Here is a 27232-nt window from a genome sequence, read left to right as displayed (position 1 = left end):
TGGTGTAGGTGTGGGACCAGTCTTCAGTGTGACCACGCCCCCTGGACAGCTGAAGTTTAAGAGCCATCGTCCAGTCCCAGCATGGATGGACATGCCATTTTACAGGCACCTGTTTTAATACAACTATTCCATCGTGCCATTGCGTGCTGTGAGCAGAACCACATCATATTTATATTTTTGGATTTAGCTGTTGTCCAAATTTACACGTTTTGCTCACATATATAGAATATATGAGGAAGGCAACTGATTAGTGGAAGATTGTAAGTGATATATTAATATACATTATACATACATATATACCAAATACAGTGGATATAAAAAGTCTACACACCCTTGTTAAAATAGCAAGTTTTTGTGATGAAAACAATTAAACCAAGAAAACTCATATCAGAACTTTTTCCACCCTCAATGTGAAATTAAAACATATAAAAATGAAGTGAAAAACAATCAGAAACATTTTAGGGAAAGATACAAAAAATAAAAAAGTTACAATAACCTTGCATAAATTTGCCCATCCTTTTATAATTGGGGATGTGGCTGTGTTCAGAATGAACCAATCACATTCAATCTCATGTTCGAAAGTAATAACCATACAGCTATCCTCAATGAAATTATTCTGATTATTGCTGAAACCATGGTCCACAAAGTGCTTACAAAGCCTGTATGGCATCTCACTTGTTGAAAGATGTTGATCAGCAGAGGGGTATAAAAGAATTTCCAAAATATTAGATGAACCATGGAACACCATGAAGGCCATCATCAACAAGTGGAGAAGATGGAACACTGAAGTGACATTACCAAGACTTGGAGATCCCTCCAAATTTTTCAAAAAGACAAGAAAAAAAGGCTGCCAAAGGAAGTTGCCGAGAGACCTATGGCAACATTAAAGGAGCTACAGGAATATCTGACAAGTACTCACCCTCTGCATTTGACAACAATCTCTTGTGTACTTCATATGTCTGGGCTATGTCTGGGGTAGGGTGGCTAGACAGAAGCCCTTTCTCATAAAAAACATCCAAGCCCAAATAAATCACCCTAAACCATGTGGCAAAATGTGTTATGGTCTGACAAGAACAATTCCAAAAGGTATAATAATTCCAAAAGATATGTTTGGCACAAAAAACACATCAACAAAAAAAACACCATACCCAAGGTGAAGCATGGTGGTGGCAGCATCATGCTTTACAGCTGCTTTTCTTCAGCCAGAGGGAATCATGAATAGCTACAAATACCAGTCAATTTTAGTGTAAAACATCAGGCATCTGGTAGTAAGCTGAAGAAGAAAAGGAATTTTACCTTTCAGCATAACAATGACCCAAAGCATACATCCAGATCAACAAAGGAATAACTTAACCAAAAGATCAATGTATCTGAATGGCCTAGCCAGAGCATCCAGCTCTGCATCCAACTAAAAATCTTTGGGGTGACCTGAAGCAAGCTATGCACAGGAGATGCTCTCACAATTTGACTGCTCTAGAATTTTTTTGGAAGAAAGAGTGGAAAAATATTGCTAAGTCAAGATGTGCCACACTGACAAAAATACTGAGTGGTGTAATAAAATCAAAAGGTGCTTCAACAAAGTATTAGTTTAGGGGTGTGTACACCTGTGCAACTAGGTTATTGCAAGTTTTTTTTTTTTAACCTAAAAAAATTTTCTGATTGTTTTTCACTTTATTTGTATACTTTGCAATTTCACATTAAAGGTGGGAAATGTTCTAACATGATTTATCTTAGTTTCATTTTTCTACATTTTAACAGGGGTGTGTGTAGACTTTTTATATCCATTGTACATAGCACGTCCTCACTGTAAATATGTGGCCAGCTTTTATAGTTTAAAGTTATGAGAGTTGAATGACATAGCCAGGTCTATTTTTTAAAGATAAAAAAGTGTTTGTATAAAGTTAAGACAAAGATTTCTTACAGAAACGCTTAGGTTTTCACTTTTACATATCTGCTGTAGTGGACATAAAGCATCAAGCTGGCTGCTTTTCTGATATTGTCTGTCAAGCTTTTGTTCACAATTTTGTAAGAGCTGACAGACAGAACTACTTATTAGGCATGTGCTGATAATTGGTTTTTTACCTTGCTCCTCACAAACCTATGAAGGATACTTTTTTGTAGCTGCATACACATCAAGAATCTTATACCAACAATAGTTATGACCGTGACCTTTGTGTGACACCTTCTATAGGCCTTTAAAAGTGGGGTGATGACAGGCAGAACTAATCTTCTCATCCTTGCATTAGAAACAGACATACATACATTTTCTGCATACATACAGAAGAATTGTGAAGACAGAGCTTGAAATATCACAGTCTGCCAAAATCTGTAGCAGGTTTGTTTCATCGTAATTCATTCCCAACGAACCATGGTATTGGTCTTTTGTGCCTTCTGTTAGGCTACTGTGTGAATTTGTTATTCAGGTGGCTTTCTGACAAAGTTTGACATGACTGTTTAAGTGTGGTTTAACACACTGCAGTTTATTTAAAAAACACTAAATTTGTTGCTCAGTGAACAGTGTGTGACCAAAAATTTTTATTTTATTTATTTATAATTTTTATAATTTGGCTAAATATGTAACATTGTATCTGTTGTAAGAAGAAAATGATGAGGACATTGAAGATCACAGTGAAGAATAACTTTATTGCAGCGTAGCAGTGACAAAGTACACAAAGGACTTCCGGGTCATCGGAGTCAAAATGAACCACGAACAGTATCAGCTCTGACATTTTATACTGTTTTTCAGACCAGTTTTTCCCACCCGTAATGTAAATTAATTCTCGCTCTAAATGTAAATTAAGGATAACAGTTGATCACTTTCTGTTCTCACATTATTGATTTAGTTACAGGTGTGACCACCCAAATGGTGGGGTTATATGATTGTCTAGACAGATGTCTTTCTGAATGATAATTATGGTCATGTACCACTTTGTTCAGGGATGGTTCTTGATGTCCCTCTGTCTTTCCCATGCTAAAATTGATTGAATGTCACTTCAGGTGTTATTATCCACATATTGCTGAGACCCAGATGAATAGTCCCTATAGATAATTAAGCCTTTTTGGGGCTTTTTATGTATGCCTGGCTGCGCCTACTTCTTCTTCTTATTATTATTATTATTTAGGGGGCCAAGCACCGAATAGGTGCTAACAATAGGTGCGTAGGCATCCTATTGTTATTCTACCTTTATTTATTATTAAAGTAAAAACATATTATTATTATTATTATTTTTCTGGCTATGGTCTGGTAAAAGTTGTGAAATTTGGCACACAGATTGGGGAGTGTCTACGGAACATTCTGACCATGTTTTGGGCCAAGTGCTGCCAACACTGTAGCGTCAAATTTGGGCCTAATTGTTTGTATGTTTATGGGCACAACTTTTGAACCATGTGTCCAAAATTTGGCATTCCTGGATTCGCTGGGTTGAGACAAGTTCAACGCACCCTATAATGTCAATTTCTGCCTAATGAGATTTTCCACCATCTTGGATTTTGTCAAAAACTTTTTTCGCTACTCCTTCTACAAATTTTGTCCTATGATCACCAAATTTGGCAAACATCATCTTCAGAGTAAGTAAGCTTCACAAAAATTATTAACAGAATTTTGAATGCTTCAAACGGTTTCCCCGTAAGGGGCCAATAAATCTGGCAGCGGAGCTGCCAAACAGGAAGTGAGGCTGTATCTCAGCAAGAATTTTACGCACTGATATAAAACTTGGTAGGCATCTTCAGGACTATGACCTGAGGCTATGCAACAAATCTGCCACCTTGTGGTCAAGAACTGTAACAACTTTTTTTCCTTATATCCTTTGAAGAGTTTGTGCTAAATTCAGTTCTTAATTTCCCTATAATTCTCTGGAGTTTGCTGAAGTGAATGCACACCAACGTCTGAAATTCAAGTGTACTTCCTGTCCACCATCTTGGATTTTGTCAAAAACTGTTTTTTCGCTACTCCTACAAAATTACGTCCAGTCAACACCAAATTTGGCATGCATCATATTCAGACCAACCTGGACAAAAAATATCAAAATGTTTTGCCCGTAATGTGCCAACAAATCTGACGGCAAAGATGTCAAACAGGAAGTGAGGCTGTATCTCAGCAACGACCTTGCACACTGACACAAATCTCGGTAGTCATCTTCAGGATCATGCCCTGAGGCTATGCAATAAATTTCGTGACATTGCCACTTACTGGTCAAAAGTTACAATAACATGCCGAAAATCTAAGTGCCATTTTTGCTACTCCTCCTCCAAATTTTGTCCAATTTTCACCAAATTTGGCTCACATCGTCTTGAGACCTGTCTTAACAAAAATTATCAAAGGAACTCTGATATGTAGAACTGTTCTCCCATAATGGACTGGCAAATCCATGAAATTACAAATCACTCTGGAATTCCTTTGCCTAGAGTTGGCTCTTCTTTCCTGTGATTTCTTGTGCAATTGTAGTGCATCTGTGAATGTGAGGCTCACCGAGTCTGGATGCTTGGCCCCCGAAAATGCTGCTTGCAGCTTTAATAATAATAATGATGATAATAATTGTAATAATAATAATATTAATAATAATTATTATTATTATTATTAATTACTCAAATGTTGAGCAGCTAAAGGACTTGGTGGTAGCCTTGAACAAAGACTGCCCAATGAGAGTTCAAGTAAATTATATAAATAGCCCCAATTTGTGTTGATAATGGGAATTGGATTGCATTGTCCACTGCAGGCCATCCTACAGGCTGCCCTTTCAAGGTTAGGCTGTGATGACCCTCAAACCTTGGCCCAAGGAAATGTCATCAAAGGTTTCATACATGTGCCCCCAGGATGCACAGTTTTTCATTCTAACATCTGATGACTGGCTGAGTTACAGAAGTGCTGGGCCAACCCCAGTTCCTAAGATGAGATCTCATTTGTAGTGATCTCAGGGCTGCTGTGGGCATGTTTTGTAAATAAAGATTTTTTTTAAAAAAAAAAAGTGTATCCGAGAACCCTTAAATCGGAGTAAATGACGTTATATCAGACAGATATAATGTTCCCCTCGTATCAAGCATTAAAAAAAGTTGTAGCATAATATGCTTGAGTCAATTCAAAGGCAGTTTAATGCCTTGAGGTTGCACCAGAGGTGGAACCATTACAAAACCTGTGTGTTGCACAGTTGATCTATGTGCCCTTGCTGTGTTGATCATTACAGACAATACTTGTGCTGTCTCAGTAAATCCACACATGGGCTCATTCCCAGTTTGCATCCATTAGGGTTGGTGCATCTCACAAGTGCCCAGAATAGGGTGCCAGATGTTCTATCCCTGCAGAGAAATGTCACCATCCCAAGGTTGGTGTCAAGAATGATCAAAAATTTTTCCTTTTTGTATACAAGTCCATACCTTGCCTGCTCTGCTTTTTTATGACAGGCCTCACTTTAGCATATGACTGACCAAAAGGACTGCTGTGCCTTTTCACTATGACCCCTGATCAAGGGAACCACCAGCAGAGTTCATCTAGGCAGCCAGAATCTCCTCCTTGTGGCCCCCTGATGGCCCATTGTTCCCCGTCCTAAATGTCACAGCTGTTCTCAAAGGAGAACAAGATATGTTGCACAGGCTTTAAGACTAAATGAGAGGCCAATTATTTGGTTAAAAAAAAAAAAAAAAAAAAACTTACTAATGTCTATATTATTCATCACTCTTGGTGAAAGTCAGTATTTTAGCAAATAAAAATATCAAATATCTGCAATATCATGCTGTTCATTAATTTAATGCAAACTGTTTTCGGTGTAAATAAATGGTAAATATAAAATTGTTTGATTATTTGCATTTGTTTCAGAATTGTTTTGTTTATTATATAGGTCTAGCTGTCACTATCTTCTTTTGTGAAGATTAGCAGGCTAGTTAGCAGATAGCTGATGCTTTTGATGTATAAGAAGAGACTGTGAATTAAACAGGAGGCCAGACCAACAGAAACTTTCTTTTAAAGGCACCACTGGGCACACTGCCTGCTTAAGGTGTGGAGACACTGGAGGCTTTAAAGATTTTTTATTTTATTTATTTATTTTTTGTTTGCAACAAGCCAGTCTTATTTTTTAGAAGACAATAATCACAAATATTTGTGACAACTAAAAAGCCAAGACATACCAGCAAAAACCCTCATTAAGCAGCTCTAAATGCTGCAAACACTTTCTTAATTCAAAACTTAGCCCTTTTTTCAGGCATTCCTCATGGATGCGCTGCTGTGCTTCTTGAAGGACTCCCCAGAAGTTTGTGGACCTGCTTGTACACTTTTTAGTCCAAATCATCCCAATGCAGCTTGAATGGGTGACCAGGCAGGTTTTTACACTACAGACAGAACTGTCTGATTCTTCTCCAAACTGCAGCTTTAAATAAGATGTTCCAAACATTTGATAGGCAGTGTTCATTTTCAATTAATTTAAATCATGCTATATAACACTCCAGGCAGAGTATTTATGGCTGGCAAGGTTTCATTTTGGTTAAAATGCTGCCCAATGAGAGAGATACAGGTAAATATTAATTTCTTAAGTCATAATATTGAAGAATTGTAGACCATACTAAAAGTTTAAGCAATGATCATGATTAAAAAAAAAAAAAACTAATATCAGTGCATGCCTAATGCATATATTATATTTGGAATAAGAGACCAGTCATCATCTTGCTACAAGTGTCCTTGTGCTGTTGCAGTAATTGTATAGCAATTTTTGTTGAAACAGTATAAACAGTATTTCCTTTTATTGACACTGCTGACTACAAGATGTCTACTGGGCTGTTCTGGAAATTTTTGCTGCTTAGAGTAAAGATGTCCTGTATGTTGTATAGTGAAATAACGTCCAGTAGCCCTCAGGGTTTGTAAAAGACATATTACTGCTTCCTTATTGTGCAAGCTAACCAGCACAGCTACACTAAAGCCCTTTTTAAAATATTTATAGAAGATAACAGTGTGTGCACATCATACGCATGCTTACTACTGTTCTCAGTTTGGGAAATGCCATCCCATGAATCCACTTAATATGGATTGTTATATATTTATACATATTGATGTTTTTATTTTTTTTTTTTTAAACATGAATGACATTAAACATTACAAAGATTGTCATACAACAATCAATAAACTGCTGAAATAAAAAAGCTGAAAATAAGGGCTGGTGTTTTATGTTTAAATTTATTGTCATGTAACTTTGAGAGTCTATTTCAAAGTTATCATTGTGCAAGAAAATAAACCTAGGAACTTTCTCTTTTTGAAAAACAAATTTCACATTCATGGATTGATGTTAATATTAAGTCATTCACATGTCAAATGACCCCAGCTACTCGGAACAAAGTTTATTTGTTCTGAACTGGTTTGACTAGCTGATTTATTTTAAGCTTCATTTACCTTGGAAAACTGAAGAAAAAACATTATGCATAATGAAGAAAACACAATAATCACATCCTAATTGTGTGAATGACCAAAGAAGAGGTGTAAATGTTGCCATGTGAAAATGTGTAAATTATATTGGGTGTGTATGTTGGGGGAGTCACTCAGTGCACAGGCAGGTCATATAGCATCACCACTTACCTCTTCTCACAAATACTGATAATTCATGTGGCAAGTGAATTGTCAAAATTGACATAAAAGTCAACCAAAAAAATGTCACTAATGAATATTTGTTAAAAACCAGCCAGGTTTTTCAGGGAAGGACAGCATTTTAAATTAAAATTCCCCTGTATGATTCTCTTTTTTTCCTCCTGGTTTGTATTTTGTTGACTTAGTGGGGGGGGGAGCAAAAATAGCCAGAACCCACAAAAACACAATTATCATTTCTGGTGACTAAGTCTGTGAGCTATTATTCAAGAATTCTATACAATGTATTTTTCCTTAAATGCTATATATTTCATTCTTATATATTATTTTGTTTTGCATTATGTTACAAAAAACTATTAGTGAACATGGTAAGTGGCAAATAAGCACAAGAGGGTATGCTGTAAGAATTAAGCATCTGTTTTCACTTATCACTGAGGCTATGACAATATCAGCAATCTGGGGAAAACAGCATCACCAATTCATCACAAGTAGCCAAAGGTAGAGAGATGTCCATAATAGATGCACATGCCCTTTACACGTCTCTTCAGCTGGTATTACTTGGCAGAAAAAGAGTAACTGTTGGAAAAGAGCAGCTGCCCTGAAACAGAGGGTCAGTTTAGGTTGAGTTTTCCAGTCTGCATGATGACAAATGTCTTTTAAACAAGGGAGGGATTGTTGTGTAACCTCAAAAATCTTAACGATCAAATTAAGAAAAAGGGCAAAAAACAGAACTGCAAATAAACACCAGGTATGCTAAAATATTTGGTCAAGACCTCACCAAAAAGAATCTATAGAGGCACCACTGAGTCTCTGGTAGTTGAAAACATTTCATGTATAAAGAGCAGCAATAAATGAACAGGTAGAGCAAAGCTAGGAATAGAACCAAAACTTGTCTCACTCAAAAAGCACCATAGACTCTCAGCAGTGAAAATAATGTCTTTGTGAGATGATAACACAAATAAAACTCCTTCAATTTGATTCCAATTGAACTGGCCACCCCAAGACAGCCCTCTCTGAAACTAGGCAGGATTTACTTTCTATACCAAGGGCAAGGGAAGGCAAAAATAAATCAACTTTTCAGCAGAATCCAAGGGAATCCCTGACGTCAGAAATATGTCCAGCAGTTCACTAAACATCTGTGCGTGTCTCAGCTATCCAAACCAGCAGTCAGTCACATGAATGTGCCACCAAAAGTGCTTAAAATATTCCCGGAAATATCCTCAGATACCTTGCCTCCAGGCACATTCCACTCCATATACAGCCATATTTCCCAATCAGATGCGGAAGATGCAAAAAAGGGGGGGAAAATTTGCAGTTTCTTACTGCTACGCCCAAGTGTCCAGAAGCTTCTACCCTCAGCTGCTGTACATGTTGAGGCAACGTGTTGGGAAGTGGTTAGTTGGAGCTGGCCGTGATGGATTTGTCAAACTCCAGCTCCAGAGGAGGAGCAGAGGACTGCAGGCTGTTGTAACATGCCTTACACACACGGCTTGGCTCAAACAGCTGCTGACTTGGCACAGGAATTTTCTGATCACAGCAGCTGGTGCAAAACACATTACCACAGTTCCTGCAGAGGGCAACAAAGAAAGAATTTGAGAGGATGAAAAAGAGAAGGAAATAAAGAGCAAATTGCATGAGTAAGTTACTTATCTGCAATCGTGCTTAAATACACCTACATTAAACTCAAGGTTCAATGAAGAATTTATGCTATAAAACAACTGGGTTAAATTACTTGTCCATTACATGCAAGACATTTTTTTTTTAAAGAGCAGTCAGTCAGTACAGTTGAGAAAATATACAGTCTCCTCTGAAAGTATTGGAATGGCAAAGAAATTTTTTGTTTTGTTTTTGCTATACGCAAAAGACATTTGGGTTTGAGAACAAGGGGGTTTCTCCCTTCAGTCTCCTCTTCAGGAAGTGAATTGCATGCTCAACTGGGTTAAGGTCTAGTGACTTGGCCAAAATCTTCCACTTTTTCCCGCTGATGAAGTCCTTTGTTGTGTTGGCAGTGTGTTTTGGGTCATTGTCTTACTGCATGATGAAGTTCCTCCCAATTAGATTGGATGCATTTCTCAGTAAATTGGCAGACAGAATGTTTCTGTAGACTTCTGAATTCATTCTGCTGCTACCATCATGAGTTACATCATCAATAAAGATCAGTGAGCCCATTCCAGAAGCAGGCACGCAAGCCCAAGCCATGACCACCAAGCCATGACCACTACCCCCACTGTGTTTGACCGATGAGCTCTTATGTTCTGGATCATGAGCAGATCCATTCTTTTGCCACACTTTTCTGGAGGTTAATCTTGGTTTCAGAACTTTTGTGTTTCATCTCTGTACTTCTTAGCTAATTCTAATCTGGCCTTCTGATTCTTAATGCTGATGAGTGGTTTGCATCTTGTGGTAAAGCAGGGATTGTGATACCTTTGGTGGATTGTGATAACTTCACCCCTGTCCAGTGGAGGTTATTGGTGATGTCTCTGACTGTTGTTTTTGGGTTTTGGTTTTTCTTCACAGCTCTCACAATGTTTCCGTCATCAAGTGCTGCTGTTTTCCTTGGCCAACTTGTTCGATGTATGGCTTTAGTACAACAGTGGTTTCTTTCTTTTTCAGTACATTCCAAATTGTTATATTGGCTATGCCTAATGCTTGGGCAATGTGTCTGATCGATTGTCGATGGCTTGTTTTTCTCCCATAGTCAGCACTGTGGTCTTCATGTTGGTTTATCCTTTTTAACAATAAATGCGGTGTTCACAAGCAAAACACAAGGCTCAAACCAAGAGTAGACATTCAGAGCTATTTAAACAATCAGTCTAACAGGGCACAGCCTGGGCAACAAAAAACACCTGTCACATGTTCCAATATTTTTGATGTCTTGAAAAATGAGTGGATTCAAACTAAAGGTGCGATGTTCTTTAACACATCTAGATGTAAATATCAGAAAACGAAAGCTGTAATTCTGATCTATCGTCTCATAGTCATCTTGAGATCAGCGTATAGAAAAAAAACAAAGAATTGGCCTTGCTATTCCAATATTTTCAGAGGGGAATGTAGCATAGCCACATGCAAATTTACCAGAAATACATTTTAGATTAATTAATCAATAGCAAAGAGGAGAAGGTGCAAAAACACCACAGCTCTCAAAGTTCCAAAAACCAAAAATAACCATGCACCCTCTTAGTTTTTTTTTTTTTTTTTTTTTTTTTTTTTTTTAAAACAAGTATACATGCACAATATCTCCACACAGTACACACAAAACACAAGAGTCTACATGCGCTCTCACACCTCTCCATTGGCTTGTTTGGGACTTTTCACATATGGAACACATATTTCTGAACACTATGGAATCCTCAATCCTTAGAAAATGTAACTCAAGTTGTGCTGTATGTACGACAATGCATAAGTGTGGTAGAATCAATAGAGTTGAAACTAGTAAGAAGTTGAAAAATAATAAAGGTAAATATAGGAGTAAAACAAAGTTATTTCCTAATATAATTATTGATATTTATTGATATATAATATATTTATCTATTGTGTGATATTAGAAACACAATGTTTTTATTTTTAGCTTATTTTATAATAAATTTTTGTATTCAGGTATGACTCATGTCTGTTAATAACTTTTGTCATTTTGGGGATTCCATACAACACAAACCCAAAGAACATTCACAAAGTTCTATCACATTTTCACTTACACATTATCTACTCTTTCAAATTTTATTTAGATTTATTTTTTATTTATTTATTTTTCTAATCCATTCAAATTTCAAGTGCAGCTGAAAAGAAGGGACACCCCAATCTCCAAAGCAACTCCCTGCCATATTTATGTGCAAGACTTCCAATACTGAACTGTAGCCAAAAGAAGGAGTGAAAGAGAGACTTTAGCCAAAAGAAGGGGTGACAAAGGGAATTTTCACTCTAAAGCAGCATGTGAAAGGACAGTAAAGAGGTGATGAGAGGGAGGAAGAGTAAGAGAGAGTGGGTGTCTTTTCTCACCAGGCCTCCTCCACACACTCCTTGCTTCTGTGATGGAAAGAGGGGGAAAATGAGGAATTGCTGCTAAATGGCATTTTAGCCATTGCAGTCTCTTGGGGGATAACACGTATCATTAACCTGAAATTCTGTTACCATCAAAATTTGCAGAAGCTACCATTAACCTGTTCAATTTTGCCATGCAGGCAATACACATGTAGTCACTGCATCTTTTTATCTAAATATTGCAACAACCATGTTTACTCATTTACTCAGTTTACATGTTTACTTATTTTCCTAATGATGTGATGTTTTTTTCATGAGTTGGTGTGTCCATTTATTCATCTGTGGTTACACTGATGTGCATACTGACTGCAGAAAGTTGTTCATGAATAACTGATGGATTCAGGTTTCATTTTAGCTTCGTCCTGAAGAGATTTGCTTGCTGACTAACCGTAACTAAGGCAATTTGATAAGATCAGGTTGAATCAGTTGACACTGCCACATAACTGCGCATAAAGATTATACTGAAAACTTCTTACACACTCAAGACAGAGGAAACTGTGGAAATCTTATGCTTGTGTCATTACCTGCAATGATGCTTCCTAGTGACCAGCCAAAATCCTCTCGCACAGCCATAACACTGTGCAGCCAGATGATCAGGATACCACCGGGTCACCTGCAACATTATCATCATATCAATTTTTGCAAATATATTGATTTTACTGTTATCAGGAAAAGCTTTGAGTCATGACTGACTGAGCCTCTAGCTAGCCGACATTATCCATTAGTGTAATCAAAGTAATATTACTTATATTACTTTGATTACACTGATGGATAATGTCGGCTAGCTAGAAAATGTAAGATACCAACTGAAAATATACTGGTAAACAGTCAACATTTATACTCAACACAACCTATTTTTTGAGGAAATAAAATTGCTGCAGTCCATGATTTTCATCTAGCTCTGATACCTGCAGTAAGTTACACATCTGAATGGAGACGTGCGGTCTTTTATGCACTGCTTGTTCTACCAGTGGAGTACGTTTAAAAGGTCATCATCAAGGTATCAAGGTCAACTGAACTCGTAAAAATGACAGAACACTATTCCCAAAAATCTAACTTGGAGATGTAACTTAAAATGTAATTTTGCCATTCTCTAACATAGGAATGGGCAAGGTACCGCAGCCAGCCACTAGAGGGCGTCAAACATTTTGGCTTCACTTCTGAATCCCTGTCCCCCATAATATACAGCCATTGGGCTCTCTTGTTTATTTATGCTGTCATCTGTAGTTCTGCCAGGGCCCCTGCTTGCACCTTGTGCACACTGTACATCTTCTTAAACCACTATAGGACAAGACCATGCTTAATAATCTGTTCTAACTCTTTTCCCAGTATTTCTCTCTCTCCCCCCTACTCACTCTCTGTCGAGCTGCACATCACTGTTGCAGCCTGATGAGTATCTGGTGATCCTGTCTCCTTCTGCTCTGCTTGAAAGTTACTTCACTAGAGAATCACTCAGTGCCACTGCTGTGGATGGTCTCACTTGGATAGCCTAGATTACACTTACTTAAAAAAAAAGTCTACACTCAAGTATCATTCATTATTCAGTGGATAACTTCACTTGGAATCCAATACTATAGAATTAAAGCTAAAACCTCTAATGAAATCAGAAATTACTCTAATGCCCATACTGAGGATCCTTTCAAGATACTCAGGAATGATGGACTTCATAGTATACAGTAGTGGATGAGTAACAACTCAATCATACCCTTTAGCCTCCCAGGAAAGTTCTAGGATTCAAACCTAGGATTCATAAAGAACAATGTGGGCTCCACTCAGGCTATGGAACAGTGGTCCAGCTCTCTACCCTTGCACAGCCTTGTGAGATGTCCTGTGAATATGCAAATCCAGTCTTCATTTGCTTTGTGGTTTTGTAGAAGGCCTGTGATAGTGTGCTTTGAAATTTTTGTGGGAGATACTGCAGAAGTATAGGCTGTCTGGATCTCAATAAGAGTATATCAGTCTCTAGAGTGCAGTGAGATTTTCTTTGTGTTAAGCTGAACCCATTTAATGTGGGGGTCACTCTCAATGAAGGGCGTGTCTTGATTCCAGTGTGTGTGTGTGTGTGTGTGTGTGTGTGTGTGTGTGTGTGTGTGTGTGTGTGTGTGTGTGTGTGTGTTGTGTTTCCACTTGTTTGTGGTTTTCATAGGCAGTTTCATAGGCATCAAGATGTAGCCAAGGTTAGAGACTAGATCTAACATCTCTGTTATCTGCAGAAGATTTTACTCTTGGCACCTTCAAATTTTTGGCACACACAAATGTTTTGCTGCTCAGTGCGAAGCGGCTGGGATAAAAATCAGCACGCCCAAGGTCACGGTTACCTTCCGGAAAAGAGTGCGATGCTCCCTTCAGGTGAAGGGCGAGATCTCTTATGAATAACATCCCAAGAAACTTAAAGCTGGTAACTAGTCGGCTGTAGCTGCTAGTATTAATATTTAGTCAGTTTTTTGGGACTAAAGCTGTATCAAACATGTCCCACTGTCCTACTCAGGACCCGCTAGAGAGATTTTATCTCAAATTTGGCTTGAGAACATCTCGGGATCCCCCAGAAGGAGCTGGCATCTGTGGCTAGGGAAAAAGAAGTCTGGGCTGACCTTCTCAGCCACAAAGACCCTCACCAGAAAAAGCAGAAGGAAAATGAATGAATTAACAAACCACTTAATTCAGTAATTCTAACTTGTTCCTCACAGCAAGAAAAAAAAAACATGTTTTGAAGTTCTTCCTTTATTGGATTGGATTGCTTTATGGCCAACTACATCTTTCTGTCACTGTAATTTGCATAGTTTGCTGTAGCGGTGCGCTCAGCAGCTTTTCAGATTTCATTCAGTAATTTGTCACTGATCATAATTATTACTCAGAAAGTACATAAAAAAAGATCTAAGAAGCAGTAAACATGGAGCTTTTCAAATACTTTGGGTTTTAAAGAAAAAAAAAAAACATTTTATTTCCTTAATTTCCTTCCATTTTATTGAAATGTGACAGTTGAGCACAGCAATTCTATACTTTTTAAGCCAATTCAGTGATATTGAAATACAGCACAAAAGGTTTCAATTATTTTCTCATCATAAAGTGTATTACCTCAGTGTCCTGTCTGTCAACTTGCTCCCAGCTGGTCTCTGAGAAGAGCTCTGTGCTGCAGCGTGACAGGCAGTTTGGGTCCATGTTAAAGTCTGAGTCTGTAATTGAGGTCTGACAATGGAGGGAGAAATGAAAATGGCAAAGAAATGAGCAAAGGCCAACTACTGCATTATTATTGTAGCGCCTCACACAGGTATGGTCTCAGAATAGTACATAGCACAAATGCACACATTTTTAGCACAACAATTCTGATATTTTTCACTACTGAAATTCCTGAAAACAGATCTAAACTTCAGGCTAATAACGAAAGCTGAAACTAAAGGTGAGTGTCCTAGTCCCCTTAGTCTAATGTAAACAAAAAATGCTCACCATTTCATCTCCCAGGTCTCCGTTGAGGCAGTGCTGTGTTGTGGTGGCATGTTGGCTCTGCAGCCGGCTCCACAGCTCTTGCACCTGCCTCTTGAGTGCCTCAACCTCAAGCTGGTGGCCAGCCTCGATTTGGCGCAGGCGCTGCTGCACAACATCTGTGTGCAGTGTGAGGCCATCGTCATCAAGGTGGCTGCGGCCAGAATGCGTGCAGCGTTGAACAGAGCAGCTACAGCTGGGCAGAGAGAGCTGGCGACTCAGAAGAGCCCGTTGAGGGGTGGAAGGATCAGGGTCGGAGGAGTCACTATTACACACAGAGTGGAGTGGTTTAGCAGAAGCAAAAGAGAGAGGGAAGCCACTGAGGGATGGTTGCTTGCAGGTGCCATTTAGCATTCTGGGAGCACTTTGGGGCACAGGATCTGACTCAGGGCTAAGCTTGAGGCATGTGGGATCGGTTTTGGGCTGTGCAGAAATGGCCATGGGTACAAGAGTCTCTGATCCGATGCCCAATTCTTCAGTGAGGGTTTCTGTGGAGCTTTCCAGGACAGAAAGATGCTTCTTAGCCACCTCTGTAACAGGCCTGGTAATTTCTGGAACTGGACAGAGAACTTTGTGCTCCTTGTTGACCTCTTCCCCATAGCCATTACTGAAAATCCTGATGGCAGTAGAGGGAGAGTAAGTAGGATTAAAACTGCTGTGAAAATTTCGGGCCTCCTCTGTTGTGCATTTGTCCAAAACGTCTTCCACAATCTGGACTGATTCCTGGTTCTCAGTGGCTTTCACTTCATCTGGGGCATGAAGTAAATGAATCATTGAATCACATGATTTCTCATTCACCACTGAACTTTGATATTGAACATTATTGAGTTTTGTCTCATTTGGACTTTCAACATTGTGACTTTGAGGATAAACATCTTGAGGCACCTCAAAGCCATTGGCAACACCATTTTTCTCAACCACAGTCAAATCAGCATCAGTGCTGTTTTGATTCTCAGCACCACTGGAAATAACAGGATTGTTAGCATGCTCTGCTTTAGCATCTCTGAGGCTGTCTGCAGCAGCCTCTTGCAAAATATTCTCTATCTGTCCCATTGCCAGGTTCACTGAAAGCTCAGCCTCCACTCCCTCACCCAATGGCAACCTTACACAGCTGATATCTTGAGAACACTCCCAGTCCTCTGTCTCCCTATCCACTGTAGCTATGTTAAGTCCAGACACCAACTGGCCATTTGGCCACCCCTCTGTGTCCTGTAACAAGGTGCCATCAGGTCCTGCCACTATGTTGAGTCCCAGTGATCTGCGATGCTCTTGCCACTTCTCATTCAGGCTGGGGTCACTGGAACGTCTGTTAGAGGGCAGGGAATTTCCAACTTCACATGCACTGGGCAAGTTATCAAAAGATCGGGTTTTGGGACGCCTGTTCCTGGAACACAAATCAAGAAAATTAAGTTCAAATGGCTTGCACATAAGGATTTTCACTGATTTACACAGAACAGTGACATCAAACAAGCTTCCAAGATTTTTACACTATCTTAAGCCCCCAAACTATTTCAAAATGCCTTCAATATAGGAGTTGAGTTACTTTCATCTTTTTCCTTTGATGAGAAATATAAACATTATCTAAATATCTAAAAATATAGCTAATACCAGACACTTTAACAAGAACATATAAAACAACCTATAACTTACAAAATGTTATGGAGATGATCAACTCTGGGTTTAGATGCCATGAATATAAATCAAATTGTACTGGAAACTTGCAATCTCAAAAATGGCTTAGCTATTCCCTGCCTCAGGGCTGTGGTGGCCTCCAGGCTCACCTGACCAAAGGCTGGTGTTCAGGGTTGGCACCAGACAGAGAGTAGGAGACACAGGATTCATCATAGGGTGTTGTGGGACATGAGCTGGGCAGGTACACTGCAGTCCACAGCATCAAGTTACGCACATGGCACACAGGGTGTAAAACCTAAGGAGATCAGACAGTAAAAAAAGAGATGGCAGAAAATGGGCTCATTAATATTGTGGGTAGGTCTTTTGTTTCTTACAGGGTCACAAACCAAAGGGAAGGAAGCGGATGGAAGAACAGAAGTCAATCATTGTGAATATATACCATACAAACATTGATTAAATGAATTACAAATCATCATGAAACAAACATACAAATGAAAAAAGTAACTTGACTTGGATTATGGTGGCATGTTTATTATGGAGACATTGTTTCCGTCTCAAATCTGAACACTGCAAAAAGCTATTAGTATAAGAATGGAAGGCATAAAGACAGAAAAATGGGATGTTATGCATCCTAAAAGTCCAAGGCAGCTAAAAGAAAAGTAAGTCTACTAAAAACAAGCTAGGAAGGAGGCAAGGAGAAATGAGAGAAATGGATATATAAGGAACAAAAGGAGAGCTAAATGAAATCTGTAAGGACACACAGTCTCTGAGTGTGCTGAGTAGAGCATGTTGCTGAAGGAGCGGTTAGCTGGGCGCAGCAGAGACCACACAGAGCAGGTCCTCTCCTGGATGTGTTGGTCTTCTCTTTCCTTCCCACTGTTACATAAGAATGTGCCAAACAAACACGAGTATGTGTGCTGTACCAGCTTCACCTAAAAACCACACACACACACACACACACACACACACACACAATTATAGTTTAGCACATTCAACTTAAACAGACTTCTGTTTAGTGTGGTTACCAGCCCTCCAATATAACCATGTTCAGTGGAAATTGAGATAGTCTGCAGACCAATAATTCATTTGAATGGAACAGACTGACTGCTCCCTGGCAGCAAATGATATATTTTTTTCCTTCAATCTAACCAAAGTTGTATTCATTTACAGCATGGAAATTACCAAAAAGGCCTCATTGAACTCAAATGAGCAGGGGAACTGTCGCTGGAGCTGGTGCACACAGTCCAGCCACTGCAGGAACACTGGACATCGCTCATTCAGGTCCTCTGCATTCTCTCCATGTCCGCAGCGGTCAGCAAACTTATGACCAAAGTCCAGCCATTCTATCTCTACCAGGACTTGAAAACCCTAGGTATCAAAGAAACCACATGTCTGTAATGCAATTTCTGTCATTTCTGTTAATTAATCTGTTAATACTACATAAAACTAATTTTGTGTCATTATGATGATATTAAACATTTTTGCATCATGTACACGAATCTTGCTCCATGCAATGAAAAAAGTGTAGCAATTTTCTGACATTTGCATATAGACCCATTTTAACAATGCATACTTCCAAACCACTTGTGTTTTGCCTATTTAAGGTAATGTGTGTGACAGCCTAAGAAAACCCTTGACATGGTGAGATCTTGACATTTTCTACTATATGGAAATGGGTATCTGAGTTGCACATATTTCAGTCACAAGTTATAACATTCTGTCTGTAACAAGTCTGGTTACCCCAAAAGTGAAAAGGGAGAAAATTGCATTTAAAGATACTGGACACAAAGATTTCAATTCCAATTCCACTGAGAGACACACACTCTGATTGTCTAAAGGCAAATAGTACAAGACAAATAAGACATTAAGCCCCAAATTAGCGATGGAAGACTATCTGTTCTTTAACTCTTGGCTATTTGAGTATTAAATTTAGACAAAAGGCACCTTCTCATTGCATACCCCATTTGAAAAGAATCTGGAGTTAGATAGCTAGGTCAGCCATTTAGCAAATCCTATTAAGCTCTTAAAATGGTAAACATGGGTTTACCATTTTACGCATTTTACCTAAAAGATTGTAAGACACCTCACAAGATACCTTACATAAATACAGTCCCCTCTGAAAGTATTGGAACAACAAGGCCAATTCTTTTGTTTTTGCTAAACACTGAAGACATTTGGGTTTTAAATCAAAAGATGAATATGAGATGATAGATCAGAATTTCAGCTTTAGTTTCTGATATTTACATCTAGATGTGTTAAACAACTTAGAACACCGCACCTTTTGTTTGAACCCACCCATTTGTTCAACTGATCGAAAATATTAGAACATGTGACTGACAGGTGTTTCTTGTTGTCCAGGTGTGCCCTGTTAGACTGATTGTTTAAACAATTAATAGCTCTGAATGTCTACTCTTGGTTTGAGCCCTGGATTTCACCTGTGAAGACTGCATTTGTTGTTAAAAAGGATAAACCAATATGAAGACCAGAGAGCTGTCTATGGGAGAAAAGCAAGCCATTGGAGAAGCCAAGAGAGAAAATCTATCATTCCACAAGCGATGGTCATAGCCAACAGAACAATTTGGAATGTCCTGAAAAAGAAAGAAACCACTGGTGTACCAACAACCAGACATCAGACAGGTCAGCCAAGGAAAACAACAGCAGTTGATGACAGAGTCATTGTGAGAGCTGTAAAGAAAAACCCAAAACCAACACTTGGTGGCATCACCAACAATCTCCACAGGGAGTAAAGTCACGATCTGCCATTTGAAGAAGATTTCGAGAGCAGAAATATAGAGGCCATACCAGAAGATGCAACTCTTCAGCATTAAGAATTAGAAGGTCTGATATGAATTCACAAAGAAATATTCAATTCAATTTTATTTGTATAGCACTTTTAACAATGGACATTGTCATAAAGCAGCTTTACAGAAATAAATAGATTCAAATTAAACTAAACCAAAATAAATTGTAAATATGTGAATTTATCCCTAATGAGCAAGCCAGAGGCAATTGTGGCAAGGTAAAATACAGAGATGATCCAGAAAAGTTCTGGAACCAAGATTAACCTCTACCAAAATGATGGAAAGGCCAAAGTGTGGAGAAAGAAAGGATCTACAGAGAATAAAAAAGGATTAACAGAGAAATGCATCCAATCTACAGTCAGGTCCATAAATATTGGGACAGTGACACAGTTTTGGTAATTTTGCCTCTGTACACCACCACAGTGGATTTGAAATGAAGCAGTCAAGATGTGACTGAAGCGTAGACTTTCAGCTTTAATTCAAGGGGTTTAACAAAAATATTGCATTAACCGTTTAGTAATTACAGCCATTTTTTACAGAGTTCCTCCATTTTCACAGGCTCAAAAGTAATGGGACAATTGACTGATAAGCAGTTTCATGGCCAGCTGTGGCCTGTTTCCTCCTTATATCATGATAAATTAAGGAGATAAAAGGTCTGGAGCTGATTCCAAGTGTTGAATTTGCATTTGGTAGCTGTTCATGGGAACTCTCAATATGCCGTCCAAAGAGGTGTCAATGCAAGTGAAGGAGGCCATCATTAGGCTGAAAAACCAGATAGCAGAAACTTTAGGAGGGCCAAATCAACAATTTGGTACATTCTTAAAAAGAAGGAATGCACTGGCGAGCTCAGCAACACCAAAAGGCCTGGGAGACCACAGAAAACAACTAAAGTGGATGATTGCAGAATTCTTTTCTTATTGAAGAACAACCCCTTCACAACATCTAGCCAAGTCAGGAACACTCTGGAGGAGGTAGGCCTATCATTGTCAAAGTCTACAATCAAGAGCCACCTTCATGAATGTAAATACAGACGGTTTACCTCAAGATGCAAACCGCTGGTAACACTCAAGAACACAAAGGCCAGATTAGACTTTGCTAAAAAACCTCTAAAAAAAGCCTGACCAGTTCTGATGCAAGATTAACTTGTACCAGAATGATGGGAAGAGAAAAGTATGGAGAAGGAAAGGAAGGGCTCATGATCCAAAGCATTTGGTAGCTGTTGGGACAGTTAGTCATCCGTCAAACATGTGGAGGCAGTGTTATGGCATGGGCATGTTTGGCTGCCAATGGAACTGGGTCACTGGTGTTTATTGATAATGTGACTGTTGATAGAAGTAGCAGGATGAATTCTGAAGTGTACAGAGCTATACTTTCTGCTCAGATTCAGTCAAATGCTGCAAAACTGATAGGACAGCGCTTCACAGTACAGATGGATAGCAACCCAAAACATACTGTGAAAGCAGCCCAAGAGCTTGGAAATTAAATGTTCTTAAATGGCCGAGTCAGTCACCTGACCTCAACCCAACTGAGCTGCTTTTCACTTACTGAAGACAAATCTGAAGGCAGAAAGACCCATAAACAAGCAGCAACTGAAGATGGCTGCAGTAAAGACCTGGCAAATCATCTCAAGGGAGGAAACTCAGCATTTGGTGATGTCCATGGGGTCCAGACTTCAGGTAGTCATTGACTGCAAAGGATTCACCTCCAAGTAATAAAAATAATCCTAATATTTATGATTATATTAGTTTGTCCCATTACTTTTGAGCCTGTGAAAATGGAGGAACTCTGTAAAAAACGGCTAATTCCTAAACGGTTAATGCAATATTTTTGTTAAACCCCTTGAATTAAAGCTGAAAGTCTACGCTTCAGTCACATCTTGACTGCTTCATTTCAAATCCACTGTGGTGGTGTACAGAGGCAAAATTACCAAAACTGTGTCACTGTCCCAATATTTAAGGACCTGACTGTAATTGGGAGGAACTTAACACAACTGAGCATGCATTTCACCTCCTGAAGAGGAGAAACCCACAAAACTAACAACAACTGAAAGACGCTGTGGTGCAAGCCTGGAAAAGTATTACACAAAAAAAAGAATGCAGCAGTTTGTTGATGTCAGTGAGTCACCGCAAGCAAGGGATATGCAACCAAATGTTAAGTGTTATTTACTGTTCCAATACTTTTGGCCATCTAAAAACACATCTAGATGTAAATATCAGGAAATGAAAGCTGATCATTCATCTCATATTAATCTTTTGATCTCAAACCCAAAACAAAAACAAAAGAATTGGCCTTGCCGTTCCAATACTTTCGGAGGGGACTGTACACTTCTTAAAACACCTGTCCCTTTCTTTTTCCAGAAATGACTAAGCTCACCTCTATTGTGCGATAATAAGGGTCCAACAAGAGTTTGGACAGTGCCACTATCTGTGGTGTGCGATCCCATCCATCTGAGCAATGCACTAGCACAGGCCTGTGGTCACGATCCACAGCGTTCACCACTAATAAAGCAGCTTTCAGCAGGAGAGACAAGTGTTGCAGCCACTTAGTGCTCTCCAGAGCAGACAACCAGCTAAAGACACAAAGAACCAGAGTCAAAATATATACACCATATGACCAAAAGTATGTGCACACTTGGCTGTCACACCCATATGTGGGCTTTCCTCAAACTGCTGCCACAAAAATGGAAGCACAGAATTGTATAGAATGTCTTTGTATGTAGCATTAAGATTACTCTTCACTTGAACTACAGAGCCTGGCCCAAAACTGTTCCAGCATAACAATGCCCCTGCGCACAAAGCGAGGTCCATAAAGTCATGGTTTAGCCGAAGCTGGTGTGGAAGAACTCGTGTGGCCTACACAGAGGCCTGACCTTAAACCCACTTAACACCTTTGGGATGAATTTGAATGCTGACTATGTGCCTCATTGGACATCAGTGCCTGACCTCACTAATGCTCTTGTGGAGTCTCCACAACCACGCTCCAAAAGCTAGTGAAAACCTTCCCAGAAGAGTGGAGGTTATTACAACAGGGGACTAAAAGCACATATGGCTGTGATGGTCAGGTGTTCACATACTTTTGGCCAAGTGTACATAATGGACACTTCAGCAGCAAGACATTGCTTCATCAGATCAACTACTGGCTTGGAGTTTATTTAGGGTTCATATCTCACCTTAAGAATTATAAGTTCAAATTCAGAGGTTTGAGATATTTATGGCACAATTCTTCATCCATATAAAGTTAACTAATATGGATTTGTTATCTATATAAGGGGATGTAGGAGATGAAAGGGATGAATATCAGATGATATAATGTTTGAGCTTTAGAAGAATAATAAGTAGAATAAGCTTCCCTGTGCAATGTAAAATTCACAATAAAAATAAATAAATACAATAAAATAAATTTTTATTTATTTAAAAAAAAAAAAGAAGAATCATATGTCTTACTAAAGGTGTACTTTGGTGTACTCTACCATTTCAAGCCTGTTCAGCACTTCATTTCCTGTGTCTGTGGATGTGTGTGTGAAGAACAGAATTATAGAACTGAAGAAGGGAAACCAGATGAAGCAGTGGAAAACAGAGGAAGATGTGTTGGGAAAAAAAAAAACATGACTATAATAAAGACAATAATTAAACAAATTGAAAGGAGTGGCAGGACTGATGGGTTTCTATTTTTTCCCCCCCAATAAAAAAACATACTAAAATGCTTAAACACTGAAAAATACAAAAAATGTTTTTGATAATGATGCAGCTATTTTTTATAATAGTGAACAAGCTATTGAACAAGCAAATGAACATGCAAACTGAGAAAGCGTTTAATGATGTTTGTTCCATGCATACATATAAATGATATAAGATTATAGCTCACATAACTTATTTTAAGTTTCCATCAGAAACAATTATAGCTCCATAACCTAAAAGTTCTCTGGTTAAAGATCCACTCAAACTTGGGCACAGAAAGACTTACTTGGCAGGGTCAGGCATCTGAGCACAGAGGAATCGCAGAGACTGGAAACTCTTGCGAATGGAATGGATGTTAGCCATGCCCATGAAGAGCACTTCACAGTTAGGGTAGTATTCTAGATGAAGACAAGAAGATAGACCAGTTAACAATTAGGATTTTTGAAGGAACCAAAACACAGGCTTGGGTAAATTTTTACCTGGACACTCACAGCCTCCTCCTTTGGCTCTGTTGGCCACTGCAGCAGCGTAAGACCTAGCATCCAAAATCAGGAGCTTATGAGGTTGAATGGCCAAGGATTCCACCTCCGAACTGTTTGTCATGGAGGAGTCTAAAGCACAAAATGGGAAGGGTAGAGTATAGGCATATAATTACAGGTGGCAAAATATTTGCTTCCTTTGAAATAGGATTGCTTCGAAACTAACCAAAGTCAACATTTGAGAGATCGGGCCCATTTTGGTAGTCACGGGAGAGTGAGCGATTTATGAATGTTTTGGGTGAGCTGCTGTCCACGGTACATGCTCTGGCAATAGATTGCACCAGGTGCTCGTCATCTGCATTCCTCCAGCCCCACCAGCTCACCTCTGGCTGGCTGCAGCGCGCTATCACTGCGCCCGTGTTCTGGTGCCTGCAGGTTGTGCAAATATCACACCAATACATTTGAGACCCCATTACAGTGTAGCTGAAGTAGTTGTAGAAATGTATGGAAGATTCATTAAACCATAGCCAGTGGCTTTCATTATTTTGGTATGTCTTGGCATCTGCTTACAACTTCAGACGCTCAAAGATGTTCACATTAAGTGGGAGATAATGCTGAAGCCCAAAATCATCACAAGCCCAAGTGTTTTCCAAACATAGGTGATACTTTAGTACTGCGCACAAGCATTCTGACTACTGCCCAAGTAAATTTCTCTCTGCTAAACCGAACATAACTAATGAGAAAAAAAAATGGGGGGAGGAATAAAAAGGTAAAAATTGGAGGTAAAAATTCTCCTTTCCTGTGTTTAATTATTCTATGAGTGGTTATTAAGAAAGCTAACCCATTAGGATAGAAATGCTAGGATAAACGTGATCAGTCAGAATAATTTTGTAATGATTTTGTAATATAAGGGGACAAGTCGACCCAAACCATACCAGTAAATTGTCCTCCAAAGCATAACAAAGGCTCAGTTTTTACTTCAATTGATCACCTGTCTGTCTGTCATAGCAAAATGATTTTATGGTGTATAAACTCTATTTAAAAAAAAAAAAAAAAAAAAAAAAAAAAAATGGTTAGGAGGAACACCTAGAAGATCCCAAGACATGAGATGTTGAAGGCAAAAACTATATTCTTGTTTGCTGACATCCTTGTTCCTATCTAGCAACCACACAATGACCAACCTGTAGACCACAGCTGGAAACCTTTTCCAGGAGCGGAAGGCTGCCACGTTCTCCAGCTCCTTATCAGTGATCCAGGCTGGCACAACAAGTAGCTGCGGGTAACTGGAACACAGCCTGGTATCACCAGACAGAAGACATTGGTACCAGAAATTTAAATTGTGCTGACTGACATCCGTAGAAAGTCACCTAAGCATAGCCTGCCCTGAAGTACAATGCTTCATCCAAACGTAAATACAACAATGGGTTCTGTGTCCTAAAAAGAAAAACAATAGTGATAACACACTAGAAAGCAATACACATGGTGGTTGTTAAAACCTTACTAAGATAGTGTGGAAGTGGATGGGCCGAGTAGCAGATGAGAGGAATCATATCAAATTTCAGTGAATGAACAACTCACTTGTATTTATCATTGATCCCTGATATCCTCCACGCATTCTGAGTGTCAAAGCCCATTCGTTCCACCTCACCGTGAAACCGCGAGATAACATGATCTCCTAGTGAAGCGAAAAACAATTTAACCAGTGACAAATGTGTGTAGAGGAACGAGAGGGCAAAGATGCACTTTAAAACAAAATAAGCAAAAGCTAGGGGAAAACATCTAAAGAGATATGCAAGGCCCCATGGATTCTGTTTTTTTTTTCTATATTCAATCTAATCTTTCTCTGTTTTTCTCTGTTACAGCAAAACTTGTGAAATATCAGCAGATACAAAATGATGTGATTTTAGGTTTACAAATTTTAATGGTACACACTGAATCAAGTAAATCAGCCAAAATACCATGCAATGTTTATAATGAAGTTTTGTTTTTCATGTATGAATTTTGTTAAATCCTCTTTGATTCTGTAAAAAAACAAAAAAAAAATCCATAGATACAGCAGCTCACTTTCTAAAACAACTCTCTCTCCTAACACAAACAAAAAACTACAGTGAGTGGAAGTGCTGTGATGGAAACTGGTATTTGAGGGCAGTACCCGGCCTGCAGAGCTCATTGTGCTGCTCCTTCTCACTGCTGTAGGAGTCCATGCACCAGGCGTGAAAAGCAAAAGAGAAAAGCTCCTCCAGCTGAGAGGGTGGCCGTGTCACTAAGGAAAGCCTCTTTAGCCACTCTTGACACTGCTCAAAGGTGGAGAACTGACACCTGTATTCAAACCACTCAACTCACACATCTACTGCAAAAAATGCTATATACAAAAAAATCCTGATCTACACAAAGAACTGGTGTGTATAGTCAGGTCCATAAATATTTGTTGAAGTTATTGTTAATTTAGTTGTCTACCACACTATATTGCAGTTGAAATTAAACAGTGAATATGAGGGCAGACTTTTAGCTTTAATTTGAGGTTATTTACATCCAAATAGGATGAACAGCGTAGGAATTACAGCACTTTTAATATGTAGTCTCCCCTTTTTTTAAGGGACTAAAAGTAATTGACTGCTCAGCTGTTCCATGACCAGGTGTGTTATATTCCCTCATTATTTCACTTACGACTAAGCAGATAAAAGGTCTAGGAGTTAATTTCATGTGTAGCATTTCCATTTAGAATCTGTTGCTGTTAACTCTTAAAATAAAGTCCAAAGAGCTGTCACTGCCAGTGAAGTAAGCCATCATTAGGCTGAAAAATCAAATCAAACCCATCAGAGACAGAGGAGACAAAGATCAACTTGTACTAGAATGATAGGAAGAGAAAATATGATGAAAGGAATGAAACGCTCATGATCAAAAGCATACTACCTCATCTTATGGTATAGGCATGTATGGCTGCCAGTGGAATTGGTTTTGTTGCATTTATTAATGATATGACGGCTGACAAAGGCAGCAGGTTGAATTCTGAAGTGTATAGGACTGTCTGCTTATATTCAGACAATTGTGTCAAAACCCACTGAACAGGACTTCACACTGCAGATGGACACTGAGCCAAACCATACTTCACCCTAAGACTTTTTGAAGGCAAAAAGGTGGAATGTTCTGCAATGGCCAAGTCAATCACCTGACCTGAATCCAATTGAGCAGCATTTCACTTGCTGAAGGCAAAACACCCCAATAACAAGCAGGAACTGAAGACAGCTGAAGTAAAGACTTGGCAGAGCATCACCAGGGAAGAAATCCAGCATCTGGTGATGTCTGTGGGTTCTAGACTTCAGGCAGTCATTGATTTGTAATAAAAATGACAATATAAATTATGATTATGTTAGTTTGTCCAATTACTTTTGGTCCCTTAAAAAGGGGAGGGGGGACCACATAATTGCTGTAATTACTACACCATTTACCCAACTTGGATGTACATAGCCTCAAATTAAAGCTGAAAGTCTGCACTTTGACATTCATTGTTTAATTTCACCTCCAATACAGACAGCTAAAATAACAATACATTTGTCAATGTCCAAA

General features: G+C 38.9%; 2 protein-coding genes across 23 annotated transcripts in view; one reads left to right on the top strand and one right to left on the bottom strand.

Moving 5' to 3' along the window:
* LOC113524481 (citron Rho-interacting kinase) overlaps positions 1-6613 on the top strand; it is a 63188-nt gene extending 56575 nt beyond the window's left edge. For all 3 annotated transcript variants that reach the window (XM_034306680.2, XM_034306676.2, XM_034306682.2), the window contains one exon: positions 9-6613. In XM_034306680.2, coding sequence (XP_034162571.1) covers positions 9-32 — 24 coding nt within the window. In that variant the 3' untranslated portion in view covers positions 33-6613. The remainder of the gene's footprint in view (positions 1-8) is intronic.
* Positions 6614-7035: 422 nt separating this feature from the next.
* mtmr3 (myotubularin related protein 3) overlaps positions 7036-27232 on the bottom strand; it is a 40306-nt gene continuing 20109 nt past the window's right edge. For 10 of the 20 annotated variants that reach the window (XM_034306628.2, XM_053235956.1, XM_034306632.2 and 7 more), the window contains 16 exons: positions 25818-25984; positions 25244-25340; positions 24847-24960; positions 23892-24094; positions 23666-23797; positions 23473-23584; positions 22953-23048; positions 21883-22078; positions 17891-18076; positions 17470-17640; positions 16858-17003; positions 15041-16460; positions 14672-14782; positions 12121-12209; positions 11555-11581; positions 7036-9125 (listed from right to left, as the gene is read on the bottom strand). In XM_034306628.2, the coding sequence (XP_034162519.1) occupies positions 8954-9125; positions 11555-11581; positions 12121-12209; positions 14672-14782; positions 15041-16460; positions 16858-17003; positions 17470-17640; positions 17891-18076; positions 21883-22078; positions 22953-23048; positions 23473-23584; positions 23666-23797; positions 23892-24094; positions 24847-24960; positions 25244-25340; positions 25818-25984 (3439 nt within the window). In that variant the 3' untranslated portion in view covers positions 7036-8953. Of the gene's footprint in view, positions 9126-11554; positions 11582-12120; positions 12210-14671; positions 14783-15040; positions 16461-16857; positions 17004-17469; positions 17641-17890; positions 18077-21882; positions 22079-22952; positions 23049-23472; positions 23585-23665; positions 23798-23891; positions 24095-24846; positions 24961-25032; positions 25100-25243; positions 25341-25817; positions 27140-27232 lie in introns of those variants that run through there. The other 10 variants (XM_053235964.1, XM_053235965.1, XM_053235966.1 and 7 more) reach the window with 8 other exon arrangements.

This window comes from Pangasianodon hypophthalmus, chromosome 8 (genome assembly GCF_027358585.1).
Source record: "Pangasianodon hypophthalmus isolate fPanHyp1 chromosome 8, fPanHyp1.pri, whole genome shotgun sequence".
In the NCBI taxonomy this organism is placed as follows: domain Eukaryota; kingdom Metazoa; phylum Chordata; class Actinopteri; order Siluriformes; family Pangasiidae; genus Pangasianodon; species Pangasianodon hypophthalmus.
Note: the sequence above shows the minus strand (reverse complement) of the source record. Positions and strands in the feature narration are given on the sequence as shown.